General features: G+C 40.6%; 1 protein-coding gene across 2 annotated transcripts; it reads right to left on the reverse strand.

The window, feature by feature from the left end:
* Positions 1-344: 344 nt before the first annotated feature.
* LOC124115303 (arginyl-tRNA--protein transferase 1-like) lies at positions 345-21,005 on the reverse strand. 2 transcript variants are annotated; one of them, XM_046476229.2, is made up of 10 exons: positions 20,863-21,005; positions 16,822-16,885; positions 15,630-16,063; positions 13,511-13,632; positions 12,346-12,435; positions 9,298-9,459; positions 4,628-4,809; positions 3,199-3,298; positions 2,189-2,306; positions 345-1,481 (listed from the first exon to the last, which is right to left on the reverse strand). In XM_046476229.2, exons 1-10 carry the CDS (start codon positions 20,954-20,956, stop codon positions 1,303-1,305), a joined length of 1,545 nt encoding a protein of 514 aa, XP_046332185.1. In that variant the 5' UTR covers positions 20,957-21,005; the 3' UTR covers positions 345-1,302. The 2 variants fall into 2 exon arrangements, with proteins under 2 accessions (XP_046332185.1, XP_046332184.1); XM_046476228.2 differs by lacking the exon at positions 9,298-9,459 and adding an exon at positions 9,491-9,652 and having other exon boundaries at positions 20,863-21,004.
* Between the last annotated feature and the right edge of the window lie 133 nt (positions 21,006-21,138).

Raw genomic sequence — 21,138 nt, forward strand, 5'->3', positions numbered from 1 at the left:
AAGACATATCATAATGGCCTCCTGTGCATACAGAAGACACATCGTGATGGCCTCCTGTGCATACAGAAGACACATCATGATGGCCTTCTGAGCATACAGAAGACATATCATGATGGCCTCCTGTGCATACAGAAGACATATCGTGATGGCCTCCCGTGCATACAGAAGACATATTGTGATGGCCTCCTGTGCATACAGAAGACATATCGTGATGGCCTCCTGTGCATACAGAAGACACATCGTGATGGCCTCCTGTGCATACAGAAGACATATCGTGATGGCCTCCTGTGCATACAGAAGACATTTTGTGATGGCCTCCCGTGGATACAGAAGGCATATCGTGATGGGTTCTGTGCATACAGAAGGCATATCGTGATGGCCTCCTGTGCATACAGAAGACATATCGTGATGGCCTCCCGTGCATACAGAAGACATATTGTGATGGCCTCCTGTGCATACAGAAGACATATCGTGATGGCCTCCCGTGCATACAGAAGACATATTGTGATGGCCTCCTGTGCATACAGAAGACATATCGTGATGGCCTCCTGTGCATACAGAAGACACATCGTGATGGCCTCCTGTGCATACAGAAGACATATCGTGATGGCCTCCTGTGCATATAGAAGACACATCATGATGGCCTCCTGTGCATACAGAAGACACATCGTGATGGCCTCCTGTGCATACAGAAGACACATCATGATGGCCTTCTGAGCATACAGAAGACATATCATGATGGCCTCCTGTGCATACAGAAGACATATCGTGATGGCCTCCTGTGCATACAGAAGACACATCGTGACATATCGTGATGGCCTCCCGTGCATACAGAAGACATATTGTGATGGCCTCCTGTGCATACAGAAGACACATCGTGACATATCGTGATGGCCTCCCGTGCATACAGAAGACATATTGTGATGGCCTCCTGTGCATACAGAAGACATATCGTGATGGCCTCCTGTGCATACAGAAGACACATCGTGATGGCCTCCTGTGCATACAGAAGACATATCGTGATGGCCTCCTGTGCATACAGAAGACATTTTGTGATGGCCTCCTGTGCATACAGAAGACATATCGTGATGGCCTCCTGTGCATACAGAAGACATTTTGTGATGGCCTCCTGTGCATGCAGAAGACATATCGTGACTGTTCCATGTACATACAGAAGACAAAACATAATCAGCCCATGTGCAGAGGTCATATCAAGACAGCAACCTGTGCATACAGAGGACACATCGAGACTGCCACCCGTATATACAGGAGATCTTGGAGTCTGGTTGAAATCCCCAGGATCTACTTCCTGAACAGCAACATCCGCTCCGCACATGTCTTCCCTGCCAACATGGCATACTCCTTCACTTCTGCCTCATCGTTAGCGTTGGGTTTCATGAAACTGTACACCTCGTACGGCATGGCCTCAGAGTCGTACAGAACCAGTACTCGATCAAGGTCAATGTTGCTGTTGTCATCACCTGCAACACCAACAACACATGAGCATCTTCTCTCTCTCTCTACACCACACAGTCTTCATGCTCTTGTTCTGTTAAGGGATTTTGTTTCATGAGATTTGTGTGCACACAGAACTCCAAAAGCTTCTTAATGTAATATCTTCATTCTACTAAAAGAGCAGTGGACATGCCATATGGTGTATGACAAAGGACCCGTGAAGGTCCAGGGTAGAACAGGTCTTCAGCAACCAATGCTTGCCGTAAAAGGTGATTTTGCTTGTTTTAAAAGGCAACTAACGGGATCGCTGACTTGGTCGATGCATGTCATTGTATCCCAATTACGTGGATCGATGCTCATGATGTCAATCACTGGACTGTCTGGTCCAGACTCGATTGTTTACAGACCGCCGTAATATAGCTGGAATATTGCTGAGTGCGGCGTTAAACTACAAACAAATAAACAAACTGTACAACAAAGCTTCTTCTATGGGTTAGTTCATGGTTGATTATGTGCTGCAACAACATGGACTCTTAACCACCACACCACTCTGTTCAGCTTTGTGGCACGCACCTACACCATCTGACCGTAACTAGGATCTCAGGACATGCACCAACACCATCTGACCTTAACTAGGATCTCAGGACACGCACCTACAACATCCGACCTTAACTAGCATCTCAGGACACGCACCTACACCATCCGACCTTAACTAGGATCTCAGGACACACACCTACACCATCCTCTTCTAGTCTGGCATAGCGACTGGCATCCAGCTTGGGCCGACACTTCTCAATGGAGACCCAGGTGTAGGCCTCGGGACAAGCCAGGAAGGAAGGATAGTACTGACCCTGAAACAACAGCATCAATGTAAGTTCATGACACAGCCCAGCATCTGTACAGCCACTCAGTCTGTGATGCCAGTTATTTATAGCACTGAAGATTATCTCTGAAAATCACAAATATCATATGTCAGCTGCTTCTGAATGTGACATCTTCCTGATGCAAGGGAGATAACTGACTAGAAAAGTCCAGTTTCGACCTTTGCCTGTCGTAAGAGGCGACTACCAGGATCGGGCGGTCAGTCTCGCTGACTTGGTTGATGCATGTCATCGTATCCCAATTGTGTGGATCGATGCTCATAACATCAATCACGGGATTGTCTGGTCCAGACTCGATTATTTACCGCCGTCATATAGCTGGAATATTGCTGAGTGCAGTGTTAACAACAAACCAACAAACCAACAAACCTTGCCGAACTAGACTGGAATTTTGTGGCTCAATCGTAGCACCACCAATGACTATTACAAGTTATGTCCCTTCTATGTCCCCCCTTTTGACCAATCAGATTCCACCTCTCATATCATTTGTATTTGCTTCAAACAAAATGGAAACGCCGAGTCAAAACAATCTGAATGATAATCAAGATCCAATAAAAATAAAATGGGTCTCGCGAAGTGCATAATATCATTCAAGCACCTTCACTACAAACATGAAAAGATTTGGAAAATATCTGTTGACGCCCAGTTGATGGTACACATGTTACGCAAAACCCGGAATCAACCGAAATCTGCATGGAAGTTGCCATGTTGTTAAACAACAGGATGTCTTTTTTGCTGGGACACAACATAGAGAATTTTGGTGCCTATTGCAATTGTGTTCCCGTGCCCACAATGGAAAATGAAAGACAAGTAAATAGATCACTAGACAAGCATATTTGTCCTGCTCATTCAAATGTGTTACCTTGTATCTCATCTTGGGACAGGAGTGAATGTAGTAGCCCATGTAGTAGAACCTCAGCTCCGGCGTCTGCTGCTGCAGTTCCCGCACAAATGCTATCTCCCTAACACAAAACATTTATCACTGAGTCAGCATCACTGAACGTTACATACAACACTAGGTGAGGTGAAATAGGGTTTAATGTCGCATCCAAGATTATTGCACTTATATAGCGATGTGCATGCACGTATGTATGTGGCTGTGCTTGTATAAGTCCGGACCTATGCCGATTTTATAGTGCTAGCCCACTGAGATACCATGCTGCAGTTTAACATGAATACCCCACTCAGACACAGTATACTCTGAGTCGACCAGTCCTTGTTTTAGCCCTTAATGCCCAGCATCAGACAGAGTATCATCTTTTGGTATGACACGGCCTGGGATCGAATCCCAGACCTTCTGCTCTCTGGGGGATGCTCTACCACTAGACCACGGAGGGGGTCACATACAACAACGAAACCAGTCAGGTGACATAATGAAAGCCATATGACCAGAGATTTATCAAGGTTTCTAAACTAAGCACACTTGGCAATCAAATTGTGAAAGTTCTTTATTTTGTTAAAAGTTGGGATTTTTAAAAGTTCTTATTGGCATAATTTCAGCGGTATTAACATTGCAATCAATGGAATAATGTAAAACTAATCATTTTAGAACTAAGTGGGTCAAGTAGCCCTTGAGAATTTCTTCCATGGTATTTGGAACTGAATCTAGAGATCCCTAACTTCATCTTTTAACATGAGGGTAATGATGACGACCCCTTGACTGCCATGCTTAATTCAAACAATGCTAAGCACTGAAGCCTCTTACTCCTTATTTGTCCTTTATCAGTGAAAACCAAGTTACCACTACAAAGCCGTTACATTAGTTACAATTATATGAACATGAATTCGGAAGTTTTTACTACTACAGTAAACTTCGGTTGTAACAAACTCAAGTGAGTGAGTGAGTATTTTTTTACACCACTTTTTGCAATATTCCAGCAATATCATGGCAGAGGTCACCAGAAATGGGCTTCACACATTGTGCCCATGTGGGAATCGAACCCGGGTCTTCAGTTTGACGAGCAAACGCTTTAACCACTAGGCTACCCCACCGCCCCTGTAACAAACCTTAAAGGGACCACTAATATTAGTTTGTTGTAACCCTGGTTTGTTATAACTATAGTTTGTTATAAGAATATATACAGCATATATACTGCAAATGGATGGGACGAAAAACAGTTTGTTATATCCGTCAGTTTGTTATAAGCGTGTTTGATATAAATGTAGTTTACTGTATTTGCTGCCTGACAATGGGGGCCCATATCGGGACACTGCCCAGGCAGGACTTGATAAATCCCTAATGACTGACATGCTGCTTTCCAATAAACTTACTACAGTCAATGAAGTCTTACCTCAGAGCTGAGTAGGTCCCCAGGGACAAGAAGCTGTACTCCGGATCATAGTAGAGGTAGACTGACGACATGCAGTGAGGAAGGATGTCGATGACGCCAACTGCGATGATCTTGCCGTCGAGGATGTAATGTTGATGGAATGATCCATACCCCAGTGCTGGACCTCCATCTTTGCTCATTGGCTGCAAGTGTATGAGTTACAACAATTGTAAGTCAGTCACAGGTTTCTGAAAAGCCTGTGGGACACAACTCATGGAATTTGGACGAATCATAAATGTATATTAATTAAGTATGATAGAGTTGTGTGACTCACTTTGGTGAAACCGTTATATATATCATGGTGATATCACTTATATATCATAAGTGTATGTAAAATGTTAGCCTCCAGACTGTGGACTGTGCATAGACTCAGTAGTCCAGCCAAAATATAATTCCATAATTCCAGCCTAGTTCGATAATGGTTGAAACTGGACTTTTATGGTCAGTTAACTCCCTAAGATGGTAATATGTGGGCGTTCCAACAATTGTAAGTGTACGTAATACGAGGGATTTACAACAATTGTAAGTGTATGTAATACGTGGAAGTTACAAACGATTGTAAGTGTATGTAATACGTGGGATTTACAACAATTGTAAGTGTATGTAATACGTGGGATTTACAACAATTGTAGGTGTATGTAATACGTGTGAGTTACAACAATTGTAAGTGTATGTAATATTTGGGATTTACAACAATTGTAAGTGTATGTAATACGTGGGATTTACAACAATTGTAAGTGTATGTAATACATGGGATTTACAACAATTGTAAGTGTATGTAATACGTGTGTGTTACAACAATTGTAAGTGTATGTAATACGTGTGAGTTACAACAATTGTAAGTGTATGTAATACGTGTGAGTTACAACAATTGTAAGTGTATGTAATATTTGGGATTTACAACAATTGTAAGTGTATGTAATACGTGGGATTTACAACAATTGTAAGTGTATGTAATACATGGGATTTACAACAATTGTAAGTGTATGTAATACGTGTGTGTTACAACAATTGTAAGTGTACGTAATACGTGTGAGTTACAACAATTGTAAGTGTATGTAATACGTGTGAGTTACAACAATTGTAAGTGTATGTAATACGTGGGAGTTACAACGATTGTAAGTGTATGTAATACGTGTGAGTTACAACAATTGTAGGTGTATGTAATACGTGTGAGTTACAACAATTGTAAGTGTATGTAATACGTGGGAGTTACAACGATTGTAAGTGTATGTAATACGTGGGAGTTACAACAATTGTAGGTGTATGTAATACGTGTGAGTTACAACAATTGTAAGTGTATGTAATATGTGGGATTTACAACAATTGTAAGTGTATGTAATACGTGGGATTTACAACAATTGTAAGTGTATGTAATACATGGGATTTACAACAATTGTAAGTGTATGTAATATGTGTGAGTTACAACAATTGTAAGTGTATGTAATATGTGGGATTTACCGGTACAATAATTGTAAGTGTATGTAATATGTGGGAGTTACAACAATTGTAAGTGTATGTAATATGTGGGATTTACAACAATTGTAAGTGTATGTAATACGTGGGATTTACAACAATTGTAAGTGTATGTAATACATGGGATTTACAACAATTGTAAGTGTACGTAATACGTGTGAGTTACAACAATTGTAAGTGTATGTAATACGTGTGAGTTACAACAATTGTAAGTGTATGAAATACGTGGGAGTTACAACGATTGTAAGTGTATGTAATACGTGTGAGTTACAACAATTGTAGGTGTATGTAATACGTGTGAGTTACAACAATTGTAAGTGTATGTAATACGTGGGAGTTACAACGATTGTAAGTGTATGTAATACGTGGGAGTTACAACAATTGTAGGTGTATGTAATACGTGTGAGTTACAACAATTGTAAGTGTATGTAATATGTGGGATTTACAACAATTGTAAGTGTATGTAATACGTGGGATTTACAACAATTGTAAGTGTATGTAATACATGGGATTTACAACAATTGTAAGTGTATGTAATATGTGTGAGTTACAACAATTGTAAGTGTATGTAATATGTGGGATTTACCGGTACAATAATTGTAAGTGTATGTAATATGTGGGAGTTACAACAATTGTAAGTGTATGTAATATGTGGGATTTACAACAATTGTAAGTGTATGTAATATGTGGGATTTACCGGTACAATAATTGTAAGTGTATGTAATATGTGGGATTTACAACAATTGAAAGTGTATGTAATATGTGGGATTTACAACAATTTTAAGTGTATGTAATATGTGGGATTTACAACAATTGTAAGTGTATGTAATACGTGGGATTTACAACAATTGTAAGTGAATGTAATATGTGGGAATTACAACAATTGTAAGTGTATGTAATACGTGGGATTTACAACAATTGTAAGTGTATGTAATACGTGGGATTTACAACAATTGTAAGTGTATGTAATATGTGGGAGTTACAACAATTGTAAGTGTATGTAATATGTGGGATTTACAACAATTGTAAGTGTATGTAATACGTGTGAGTTACAACAATTGTAAGTGTATGTAATATGTGGGATTTACCGGTACAATAATTGTTAGTGTATGTAATATGTGGGATTTACAACAATTGTAAGTGTATTTAATATGTGGGATTTACCAGTACAATAATTGTAAGTGTACGTAATAAGTGGGAGTTACACAATCATATAAGGATTGACTTTGTATTCATATACAGTCAATCCTTATAATTAAATTTGACAACGAAAACATGTTTTATCTACAATAGTTTAACAAAAAATAGTTGCACATATCAAAGCAGACAAAAATGACGAGATTGATAAAAATTAGGAATACCTATGATAGCGTGACATGAATCAGGTTATTGTTTAATTTATGCACAAAAGTTGACACGCCTACAAAGTCAGTAGCCAATCAACCAAAAGTAGGATCAAAATAAAGTTCATAGGACCTGTCAATCAAGACAAGAGGTGAGAAGAACTGCAACAGTCAGACTGTAACGAACCGGAACAAATATGTCCGGGAGATGGATGCTGTTTCAAATGACATGGTCAGTTACCGTCAGATTCAAACATTAGTTCCCTGAGAATGGGAAGACATAGCTGGAAAAAGGCGGGTGAGAAATGAAACTTGAAGACTTGGAATTGGAATTTGTGGAACCAAGGCGAGCGTGAAAAACACAGGTGAGTGAGCCTGCATGTTTGCTGTTTCATTCCTTCTTGGCTTTCGGTCTCAAAGGGTAATTTGGATAATAATTAAGCATGAATTTCGCTTAATGTCCTGTGCAAGACGACACACGTGAGCAGAAAGGGTATTCACTCGACTGTAATATTGCGATTCCCCAACATTCCGTAGTAATAAAAGCAGTATGCTTTGATGGGTGTGGCTTAATTTTTTACATTCATTGGGAAATGAATGTAATAACATGCAATTCAGCTGATCAGATTGCAGGAATTACAATGAGAAACCCAAAAAAATTCCTACAAGTGTATGTAATATGTGTTCATTCATCTTCCCGAGACAAGCATGTCCGCTAGCCTATATCAGAGCCTAGTTTCTACCCTTGCCACATCAAGGCCACTTTTTTGGTGCGACCCTGGCGCCAACTCAAGCAGATCATAAGTTGTGCCCCTTGCAATGAAAACCCGATATCCAATATCAGATCGCTGTCCTTATCGTGTATATCTTCACAAAGATGGCGACTACAATAGGCAACGACCTAGTCGATCAGATAACAAAAACATTTGTGATTTCACCCCTGACACAAAAACACACAAGCAATTGTTGGGGGGATTTAAAAGATGAAAAAGACACATTCGTGTCAACAAAGACAGGTAGCGGTAAATCACTTTCGTACGAAGATGCACAGTCGTAGATGTTAATTTTGTTAAACGTTCTCTAATTTGACTATCAATATTTGCAATAGTCAAATCATATTTAGCACAGGAAAGTGGGCTTGATGTGGCAAGCGTGGAAACAAGACTTCTGGAGGGCTAAAAGGCTACTGGACGCTCTTGCCTCAGGAAGATGGTGTTCATTGCAACAATCATTAATGTATGTAATACATGGGTGAGTGAGTGAGTTGGGTTTCCAGTCAGATCGTGGCATGTCAGCTTCATGTGGGAGGAAAGCCCGAAGTGATGCAGGTCTCAGACATTTACCACTTCGGTGAAACCCACGAACATGTGTATGGTACTGACAAACCTAGAAACAGTCGGGTCGAATTGGGATTCGAACCCACAATCATAGGTTTCTGGCATGACCAAGGGACGCAACTCTGCACAGCAAATCCAGCTCCTTAGACGACTGGGCCACCCGTGCCCCCTGTTATACATGGGAGTTGGGTAGGGGTGGATTGCAGAGTTTAAATATAAAACGGTCAAACTGTTTGGAAAGGAACAACACAAAAATCAGAAAAGAAAAGAATTAATTGAAAGCATGAAAACACATTCACATTAGCCACGTAATACCAATGAAAAGCAACTGTTGGCGTGCTGTTGTCTTCATGCAGGGGGTTCACTATCCTGCATTATGACCAACAGTGATCAATAGTCATGGAAAATCAAGCGCCTAAGCTCAGCAAAGGAAAGGAATGATTTTCTACAAATGTGACATGGTTTGATCGCCTACCTCCAATGGAGAGTTTGCCAAGAATTCCGTGAAGTTTTGTTTACTACAGTCGGTTTCGTCCTCTTTATGAACGGACATCTGGTATTTCTTAAACACTTGGTGCGATTCAGTAAAACTTGTTCTGTAGTCATTTGAGTGGGGGTTTACAAGTACAAGTCGGGTCTACAAAGAAAAAAGATGACATGAAAATTACCTGCAAAGGAGAGTCCACTAAAAAGCGTGTATACTGTTTCTGATTGGGTTTTCCTGGTGGGTCTTTGTGAATGGTCATTTGGTAATTGCTATAAACAGTGTGGGCAGCTTTGAACGATGACACAAACTCCTCACTTTTGGGCGACGATTGTACAAGTCGGATCTGAAAGAGGACAAATTAGTCACTTGGTCCACAATGATACAGCCTTCTTGTCCCCTGTAGTTTATCTTCATTCTATTACGATAAGTATCATGGAAAAATCGGCAACATAGATTCATTTTTTAGCCATTTTATAACAACACAACACTACAAATAGTCGTCCAATCAATTTACTTACTGTTTGATTGGCATTCTACAAGTTGGTGAGTAAATAAGAAAACATACACCTTTATGGATTAAAACTTCCGGTTTATTGCATTTAGCAACGTATAGATATAGAGACTTACACCGTTATCAAGCCGGATTGACTACAATCAAGTAATGAGAGGTAAATGTAATGATAACAGGTGATGGAAAATAAGTAGCACATGTATAGATAATCTGGCTTCATCCTCCCTGGAGTTTGTGGGCCATCCGTGTATGACGGTGTATGTCCTAGAGTTGTCTCCCCTACCTGGAGTTTGTGGGCCATCCGTGTATGACTGTGTATGTCCTAGAGTTGTCTCCCCTACCTGGAGTTTGTGGGCCATCCGTGTATGACTGTATGATCTAGAATTGTCTCCCCTACCTGGAGTTTGTAGGCCATCCGTGTATGACTGTATGATCTAGAATTGTCTCCCCTACCTGGAGTTTGTGGGCCATCCGTGTATGACTGTATGATCTAGAATTGTCTCCCCTACCTGGAGTTTGTAGGCCATCCGTGTATGACTGTATGATCTAGAATTGTCTCCCCTACCTGGAGTTTGTGGGCCATCCGTGTATGACTGTATGATCTAGAATTGTCTCCCCTACCTGGAGTTTGTGGGCCATCCGTGTATGACTGTATGATCTAGAATTGTCTCCCCTACCTGGAGTTTGTGGGCCATCAGTGTATGACGGTGTATGATCTAGAATTGTCTCCCCTACCTGGAGTTTGTGGGCCATCCGTGTATGACTGTATGATCTAGAATTGTCTCCCCTACCTGGAGTTTGTGGGCCATCAGTGTATGACTGTATGATCTAGAGTTGTCTCCACCTACCTGGAGTTTGTGGGCCATCAGTGTATGACGGTGTATGATCTAGAGCTGTCTCTACCTACCTGGAGTTTGTGGGCCTTTAGTGTATGACGGTGTATGATCTAGAGTTGTCTCAACCTACCTGGAGTTTGTGGGCCATCCGTGTATGACGGTGTATGATCTAGAGTTGTCTCCACCTACCTGGAGTTTGTTGGCCATCAGTCTATGACGGTGTATGATCTAGAGTTGTCTCTACCTACCTGGAGTTTGTGGGCCATCAGTGTATGACTGTATGATCTAGAGTTGTCTCCCCTACCTGGAGTTTGTGGGCCATCAGTGTATGACTGTATGATCTAGAGTTGTCTCCACCTACCTGGAGTTTGTGGGCCATCAGTGTATGACGGTGTATGATCTAGAATTGTCTCCCCTACCTGGAGTTTGTGGGCCATCCGTGTATGACTGTATGATCTAGAATTGTCTCCCCTACCTGGAGTTTGTGGGCCATCAGTGTATGACTGTATGATCTAGAGTTGTCTCCACCTACCTGGAGTTTGTGGGCCATCAGTGTATGACTGTATGATCTAGAATTGTCTCCCCTACCTGGAGTTTGTGGGCCATCCGTGTATGACTGTATGATCTAGAATTGTCTCCCCTACCTGGAGTTTGTGGGCCATCCGTGTATGACTGTATGATCTAGAATTGTCTCCCCTACCTGGAGTTTGTGGGCCATCAGTGTATGACGGTGTATGATCTAGAATTGTCTCCCCTACCTGGAGTTTGTGGGCCATCCGTGTATGACTGTATGATCTAGAATTGTCTCCCCTACCTGGAGTTTGTGGGCCATCAGTGTATGACTGTATGATCTAGAGTTGTCTCCACCTACCTGGAGTTTGTTGGCCATCAGTGTATGACGGTGTATGATCTAGAGCTGTCTCTACCTACCTGGAGTTTGTGGGCCTTTAGTGTATGACGGTGTATGATCTAGAGTTGTCTCAACCTACCTGGAGTTTGTGGGCCATCCGTGTATGACGGTGTATGATCTAGAGTTGTCTCCACCTACCTGGAGTTTGTTGGCCATCAGTCTATGACGGTGTATGATCTAGAGTTGTCTCTACCTACCTGGAGTTTGTGGGCCATCAGTGTATGACTGTATGATCTAGAGTTGTCTCCCCTACCTGGAGTTTGTGGGCCATCAGTGTATGACTGTATGATCTAGAGTTGTCTCCACCTACCTGGAGTTTGTGGGCCATCAGTGTATGACGGTGTATGATCTAGAGCTGTCTCTACCTACCTGGAGTTTGTGGGCCTTTAGTTTATGACGGTGTATGATCTAGAGTTGTCTCAACCTACCTGGAGTTTGTGGGCCATCCGTGTATGACGGTGTATGATCTAGAGTTGTCTCTACCTACCTGGAGTTTGTTGGCCATCCGTGTATGACGGTGTATGATCTAGAGTTGTCTCTACCTACCTGGAGTTTGTGGGCCATCCGTGTATGACGGTGTATGATCTAGAGTTGTCTCCCCTACCTGGAGTTTGTGGGCCATCAGTGTATGACGGTGTATGATCTAGAGTTGTCTCCCCTACCTGGAGTTTGTGGGCCATCAGTGTATGACGGTGTATGATCTAGAGTTGTCTCTACCTACCTGGAATTTGTGGGCCATCAGTCTATGACGGTGTATGATCTAGAGTTGTCTCCCCTACCTGGAGTTTGTGGGCCACACTTGGAGCCTGTTCTGGCTCATTGAGGTAATCCTCTAAGGTCTTCATTTCAGAGTCCTTGCGCTGCAGCTGCTGAAAATGCAAAAGTTGAACATTCTAGTCAATTATATTTATTTCTCAAATCATCAAGTCAGTTAAGGTGTCATTTAATGTCAAAGTCTGTTGTCATTTTTTTTACATATCATAGTTTATCAGAAACCCACGCATAGTACTAAACTGGGTTTTTGCTGTGCACTGATTATGACTGATATAAATGTACATGTGTTATAAGCGATGCGCCTGAAAGTCTAAGAACAACCACAAACATCAGACAAGCATGCAGTACCAAGCAGCCGAGCAACTTCGCCATTGTTCAGCGTTATGATCTCAAAACACACAAAATACAATTTAGGTGAGCACACAAAATGTTGACTGTAGCCACAAAGAAGGGCTCGTAAAATATGATGAGGGCATGCAACATTTTTTGTGAACTCGTGTTTTGTTTGCCCTTATGGCCAGTTAACTTTGGAAACATATTCATACACTGAGAGTCTGCAATGGTCAAACCATCCCACGAACTGGGCCTAGGTAAATCAGTGGTTGATAACATGTCAAGGACACACAGCCAGCCACATCCACATCGTAACTACCCCAATCTCATTCAAATCAGATCTTAGTTCTCGCTACAGCTACAAAGATCAAACTTTGACCAATGGAATGACTGACAAGAAATCAACATTAGCAAATCAGAGGGCAGCTTTGTCGTGCTGTACTGTACTGGTTTCAAACTGGCGACTACTCTTCGAAACATATTCTGACAAATTCTTGATAAAAAATTGAAAACTGAATGGCTAATAGACTGACTAGATTGCATGGATTCAGTCATAGAGCCCGTAACTGACATTCAGAATACCCCATGTTAGATTTTTCGAGATTTCATGATAAGAAAACCCAATCCGACTTGTTGGATGAAAGGTTGTTCTGACGTGACCCGTAACGGGATGTCCTCAGATCTTTGTTTAGCGGTAACGAGAACTAAGATCTGATTTTAATGAGATTGTAACTACCCTAACATCCTACTAGGTGACTTGTACAGTAGGCATGAGTGTGTGGGGATTATCCTGCGCCAGAGTCTGGACTACTTGTCTGAGACTGTCACACGTATCACCTTGCTTGGTGCTGCTGCTGCCTCAGCGTCCTCGCCTTTGTCCGACAGCTTCTGTAACTTCCGCTCCCTCCGTACATCCTTCGCCTTCCTGCTTGGAGGCCGACTCGGGTCAGCCCCTGAACCTACAAAACAGCTTTCATTGATCATTCTATATATGTCATCACATATCGCGATAACAGTAATCTTTTTAAGTCAATGCGGTATGAATGCAGTCTTATGAATTTCGGTACTAAATTAATAAGTCACACCAATTTATTGAATGAAATGGTACCAAATCAAACATGCTTTCAACACAGAGAATAACATCTGCATTAGACACATACCGCATTCGATGTAATAAGCGCCCAGGGCGCTCCCAAATTAGAAATAGGGGGCTCTTATTAGAATATTATTTTGGTGAAAAAGAAACAGAGTTAAAAGATAAATTTTGTGGTTTATACTGACAGCCTGAAATATTTATATACAACAGATATATTTTTCCAGAATTTAATAGCCCCTAATTAAGTGTGCATATTACACACAAGTGCGTATTATACGTGAATAAATAAGTCTTGTGTACATTGATCAATCGTAAGGGGTGCTAATTGGGACTGTTCACTAGCCAATATATTAGCAAATATCGCTGTGGGCGCTTATTAGAGCGAATACGTCGAATACGGTACTTCATCAATTAGTCTTGACTAGTCTACATGTGTCAGTCTTCAGTGCAGACTTACCAGGTTTATTGGCAACTCACTTTTGTCATGAGATTAGTCTGTCATCAAGGTAAATGATAGAGGAAAAGAAGCTCTGTCATTGCCAAGTGGTGTTTAACTCACAATTCAACTATTTAATGCGCGGTCAAACACAAAGAAGCCATGGTTAAAGCATTGTTAGGCAAGTGACTAATACATTTACCGCTTCAAAGGACTAATAAAATAGAAAAAAAGGGATACGAGGTTCAACAAATTGGTAGTCCCAGCAAGTCTGGTTTGGCTCCTTCAAAAACAACTAATTTCATTGCCTGCTTACCTAAATATTATCATGAACCAGTAGTTTTAGCTGAAACGTTTGGATTCTTCTGGCCTGAACATGTAAATGTGGTAATATTTTCAGCATGTTTTAGTCTTGTTCTATGGACTAGCATAAACTGAATTATAAGAACAGGGTTTTCGCCTAGTGGCTAAAGTCACAGACTTACAGGTACATGAATAAAGCAATTAGCAGTTTGCATCGAAGAGAACAGAACCTGAACCTTTCTCTGTAACATCGCTGCCACCAGTGGGGGCACGGCCATTACAAGAATCTATCTTGAAATTTGCCCTCTAACCCCAAATGTTGTTACGTTTATACTTTATGTCTTTGAGAAAAACATCACAGTTAATTTTGAAAAGGTGTCTGACTGACCATATATTCCAGACGAATGTACCTTTTTGTTTGTTTGAAAATATTGGTACGAGATTGCAGACTAACTGAAAAATTAACCGACTTCCCCCTTAAATTCTTACTATTCCAATTACAAGATAGTTCTAATGAAACAGAAATTCAAACTAACAAACCAAGAAAATATTTTTAGCAGGAGTAAGAGTATTCCATCACGGCAGTCATCACTTGTTTGTAAACTTAACGGTCAGTCGGTTACGAGTTCAACTTCAAGCATGGTTGTAGCCACCTATCACAGTGGGGAGCTTTCACTGGTGGCAGCGATAGTATAGAGAGGTCCACGAACGGGCTATCGCTGTGAGGAGCTTGGGAAAGATGTCACCAAGGGGAGATAACTCTGTACATTGCCTTAGACACCAAATGGAAAGTGGAGAATAGCATAGCTGTCAACCCCTGGATGTCTAAATGAGTGAGAAGTCCGGGTGCAGGGGCTGGAAGCCTGGGGGGGCAGGGGGGCAAAGACCCCCCTGTGAAAACTGGTTTTGAATGATTTTAAGACCATTTTAATGGCCTTAGTGAGCATGTATTCTGAAAAATTATATTTTTATCTACATTTTATATGTATGAGTGAGAATTTCCCAACCTTGCGTGTGAGCGTGACATAGGTGATAAATGCGTGAGACTCACGCGAGATGCATGAGAGTTGACAGGTATGGAATAGTTGTAATGACTGTTACTGTCACAGCTTGAACGGTACCTGGCTGAGGTTTGTGGGGCTGTTTAGCTTGTGTATCCATTGCCTTGTCCTCGCTGTCAGCAGGTTTGCTTGTGCTGGCTGTAGAGATCGATGAACTTTTATCAGAGTCATCTCCCTTTGAACTGATCTTTGAACTTGAATCTTTCAAGTCTGTTTTAAGCTTCACGCCGTCAGCTTTAAGTTTTAAGTCACTGGGTGATATATTTTCTAATCGTTCAAGATTTTCACCACCATGTGTTGCAGATGGTTCACTATCATCGTCCACCTCATCACTCTTATCCCCTTTCTTTATTCCATGAATAAGAAACTTGTTCACACGTTTTATAACCTTTTTGTGGGATTTGCTCATTTTGAAATTTGGAGCATCCTGTTTGATGGTGTAGTGTGGACAGCATGTCACCTTCATGGTGGGCTTGTAGCAGTACTTGCCACTTCTGATATGGAAAAAATACATGGTGCTTAAACCATTCGTAAACATGTTTAACTGAAAACACATATCTTTTTCATCTACATTACATTGTTTAGCATTATATTTTATAGGACCATGTGAAATATGTAAAAGTTGCATTAACATATCTGTGAAAAGTGTTTATAAAGCATTTCTATCTGAGAAGCATGATAACATTTGTTTGTTGTTTAATGCTGCTCTCAGCAATGTTCCAGCTATATGACAGCGTCCTGTTATTATCGAGTCTGGACCAGACAATCCAGTGATTGACATCATGAGCATCGATCCAGGCCATCGTACCAGAACATTACTGACAATCAAATTTACATGAGGACAATTAAGTTTTCTCGCACTCACAAGCACGATAAACAACAATCTATGAAACACAAGGCAGATACGTAGCTTCAACTTGGTCAAGCAACTAGGTATGTGGTTTTGGTTTGTATAACATAAATGTAGAAGTAACTACATGTATGGGCGGATACAGCTTTTTTGAAAAGGGGGGGTGCACAATTAAGATCTATTTATTGTCTTTGGTGGTAATTTATACAGAAATAAAGATTTTTTTCGAAATAAAAAGGGGGGGTGCGCACCCCCACACCCCCCCTCTGTATCCGCCCATGACATGTGACAAGGTATGAAGTAGAAACAGAAATTCCAAGATTGTCATGTAGTATCATTGTTCAACTTCCCTAAAAGTAAAATCATCTGATCTATCATGTCCAGGTGAAATGTTATATTTACCGCCTCCAGCCTCTGTTGATGAGATCTTCATAGTCCTGTACTGTCATGGAATGAGCCCACATACCTACAACACAAAGTTCATACTCAACTGATGGATGCATGAGAGGCTAGTTTGTGGTGTGGTAGCTTCGTGTCAACTATAGCTTGGTGGGCTCAGTAGGGCTGGGGCAATACACCAACTGTGCGATCCGATACGCATCACGATACTTGCATGTGCACTTATCTGTGGTGCGTAAGCCATCTTTTTCATAGACAGGATACCTGTCAGCGGTAGAAACTAACGTTTTTGGTCCACTAGTCTTTATAATGATAATAAATAGCAAACCCCTTCAAAATGGCAAATATTTACTTGTCCTTAGGATACCTTAACTATTGGGCAGTTTGGCAAGGACTATAGGACTAGTACCCATTTCTAACCCTGCTTGGTACAGTTGGCAGTGTCAGGTATGGCACAATGGATGAAAATATATACGTTTTCACTACTCATTTGCACTGGTAATTAGTGTTTGGTGTAACACTTATTAAAGAAAACATTTAAGGTAAGAATCAATACTTTATACTTAGCGTGTGACTGTGATCGATATTTGTATCGAGAAGTAAAAAATCGCGATCCACCGATGCATCAGAATATCGTCCCTCCACTAGTGTTCAGCCTTACCTGTTGTTATTGTCGACAAAGCCTACTTTTAAACTAACATTGTAGAGTTATGATCAGTTGAATTGTCTTTCTAGGTCTTTCACTTAGAGTGAGTGAGTTGGGTTTAACACCGCTTTTAACAGTATTCAAGTTATATCACAGGGTGTCAGCTTAATGTGGGAGGAAAGCCCGAAGTGATGCAGGTCTCAGACATTTACCACTTCGGTGAAACCCACGAGCACGGGTATGGTGCTGACAAACCTAGAAACATAATCGGGGTTAACCGGGATTCGAACCCACAATCATAGGTTTCTGGCGTGCTCAAGGGACACAACTCTGCACAGCGAATCACGGCGCCTTAGACGACTTGGCCACCTGTGCCCCCTCTTACACTTAGAGCAGCTGGTATGTATTTTTGAGGGAATGGCCAGGTTCAGAGCATACTTATCATGTTTAAAAGTAAAACAAATTTCTGGTTTTACAACACCAGTGAGGCTGTGTCTAGTTTTGAGAGGACACCCAGACCAGAAATAAACGGATCAGGGAATAAGAAATAATAAGGACCCTTTTCAAAAAGTCAAATCTTAAAACTTTGAAATATTGGCATTGAAACTTATCAGACATTTTCAAATGGTTGATTACAAGAGCAAAACAGATTTGCCATTTCAAAGGTTGCATAAACTCATATTCATAATCCCAGACTTGCTGTTCTCTTGGAATCACTGTAAGGGCTGCAAAAAGGTATCAAATAATAGTATTTTGGATGTGGAAATGATAACAGGAGATGTAACTCACAAGCTTTGGCTCATTTTCAACACGACTCACTCTTGAACTGTCTGATAACTAGGTCATATTGGTGTTTTTGTGAACACGTTAGCCAGAATTTGTCTACTGCTGTGATTCAATGTAATATGTATAGGAAAATCTTGGAGAGAGTCTCATAATCCCAAAGCCAACATAAAGCATTCCAGAGAAGAAAAACAAGCCTTTTGTAACCATGGCAACTAAATACATGCTAACGGAAGGTGAATGAGTATGATTTTACACTGTCTTTAGCAACATTACAGGAAAGTCACAGCTGGGGACACTGGAAATGGGCTTCACACTTTGTATCCATGTGTGGAATCGAACCCAGGTCTTAGGTGTGACGAGCGAATGCTTTACCACTAGGCTACCCCACCACCCCAGGTAAGGTAGAGGAAACTACAGCAAATCATTGGGGTCCATATAAACAAATGTGTCAGTAACCAAGATAACAGAGATAAAGTAGAGTAGAGTAGAGTAGAGTAGAGCTCACTCCAAATAATAAATTTATAGACTCAACAAGTTACTGTGACTCATTCCTTTGGTCTAATTTTTGACACAGAGTTTGTTTTACCTTTGTACCAGTCACTCAGAACAGCTGTTACCAGGTTACAAACTGACCTGCAATTGACTCTCTAACCAAAGGAAACACACACTGGAAACAAGGCTTTTTTGACTGATCACACTTCTCTCAGTTGGTTTTTGAGTAAGATGAGCATGATGAGTGTCAGGGAAGGGAAGCCCACAATGATGCAGGTCTTAGGCGTTCACCACAACAAACCTCCTTCTGGTGCCAACACAGAGCTACAGATTAGCAGCGTATTTGCGTAAAATACCCCCCAAAATATTCAAAACCCAACTACTTTCAATTAACTTGCGTGCAGAAACGCATGAAAAATGAAAATCTCAAACGTATAAAAACAGCTCGCATAAATACCCAATAAGGCTTTTCCAACTTGCGTACAAAGGAGCTAATTTCCGAAACACAATTATGAGAAAATTAACATTCCGAGTCAAGCCTATATATTTAGAACAGTCATATACATCTTAAACATTATTTCATTTTTTCAAAATCTTAAAATGTTCATTACTTTTGTGAAAATCCCAATAGAGTGATGAATAGATGAGCGAAAAAACATTGGTTACCCAATGAACAAGAGTCATCAGAAGATGACAACCCCTCCGGCCCCCACATATTTGAAATAACATGTTCACTATGTTCAAAGTCTACAGTCTCCAAAATGTTGACAGCTATTACTATCCTGGCATTATTAAAATATTATGCTTGAGAATAACATGTTCACTACTTCTAAACACAGACTATCAACCTTGTGTATCCAAAGATGACGGATATATGTATATAATATCATATAAAACTGAATCACCCAGCGGGGCCACAATAAACTTATCAAATTCTGCTCTAGAACCTGATCATTTCAATGAAATACTGTCAGTGGCGTACTTTATTCAGAATAAGATGTTGCAATCGTTATGAAACAGGAACATGGAAAAATATACCACATTGTTTTAAAAGATGGGATTGACAAACACCTTTGACATTGGTGATTCAAGTATGTTTGAAATGGGTAACCTATTTACATGGAACTCCTGCAGTAGATTCATGCCCAAACACTAATATTATCTCTCTCTATATATATACATTCCGTACCCCTAATACTGCTTCATCAATCCTTTAGAAATTACAGCCTGACTTCCTAAAAGTCTTGTGTCAATGAAATCAGAAAATAGTCTACGTTTTACACACAGGTGGATGCATCCTCGATGCAAGCCTGCGAAACTGCATGTCTCTGCTACCAGAGAGTAGAACATGCAGCTTGTAGAAAACCCATGCAGAAACAGCCTATAGAAATCCAGCGCATGCGCACCCCATGTCGGCTCACTATCATGGACACATGAAGTGAACAGGTTACCGGTCTGTTATTACCTCAAGTTGTGGTAGTAAAATTATGACATCTACACAGCAATTTTTTAAAATCTCAGAAAAAGACGAGGGTTATCTGCCACCACTGTCTGAATAGGATTTATGAAGGTGTTCTCGGCCAAGATGAAGGGTCATGTCTTGACTGTAGAACCCCATCGTGGCTCTCAGCGATATTGTGTATATTGAGCTGTTGGTAGAGGGCAAAGCTGCGAATGGTAAACTGCATTTTTGCCAAATTCGATTAATGCCACTTACTTTCTGAAATATGAAATTTTATTTCCCTGAAAAAATGTCAAGAAAGGCAAACGGAAGTAGATTTCTGATTTTATTCTTATTTACTGATCAATAACGAGTGCATTTACTTCCGTGTGGAGTGTATGATGTGTTTGTTTGTGTAGTCAAAATCTTTCACAACAATATATGCTACTTAAAACAGGGTGACGATATGACTGTATGCTTCATGTCAAGTTGTTCAATTGTATGTATAAATACAGGTGTTAGTGCATTTCTGGTGTCAATCGCACCAAATCACATTGAATAATTCAGTGGAATTTCACAATGTTTTCCTTGGCAACACATTCTAGAATTCACACAAAAAACCTCTCAAGATTGGACTGTATCATGCTTTCGAGAAATCATGCTGTCATTTTCAATTTACCATGTGAATAGTTAGTATCCGAAGATCCGCAGTAACCACAACGATAACGTTCATGGTCACCGAGGTACTCGACGATACTTCTTGTCGACGCCATGACAGTCTCGACGGAAATTGTCAAAATGCAAACTTAATGGAAAATGAACAAATTAAAATAATATTTTGCCATCATTTTCGCAAGTTTACATTATACAACAATATAACCTGTTTAATCATAAATATTTTTTGTCTGTTTATTATGTTTTGGAAGGTTGCTTTGAAAAGAACGTCCAACAGAAC

The sequence above is a fragment of the Haliotis rufescens genome, unplaced genomic scaffold (genome assembly GCF_023055435.1).
Source record: "Haliotis rufescens isolate VD_foot unplaced genomic scaffold, xgHalRufe1.0.p SCAF_5, whole genome shotgun sequence".
NCBI classification, from domain to species: domain Eukaryota; kingdom Metazoa; phylum Mollusca; class Gastropoda; order Lepetellida; family Haliotidae; genus Haliotis; species Haliotis rufescens.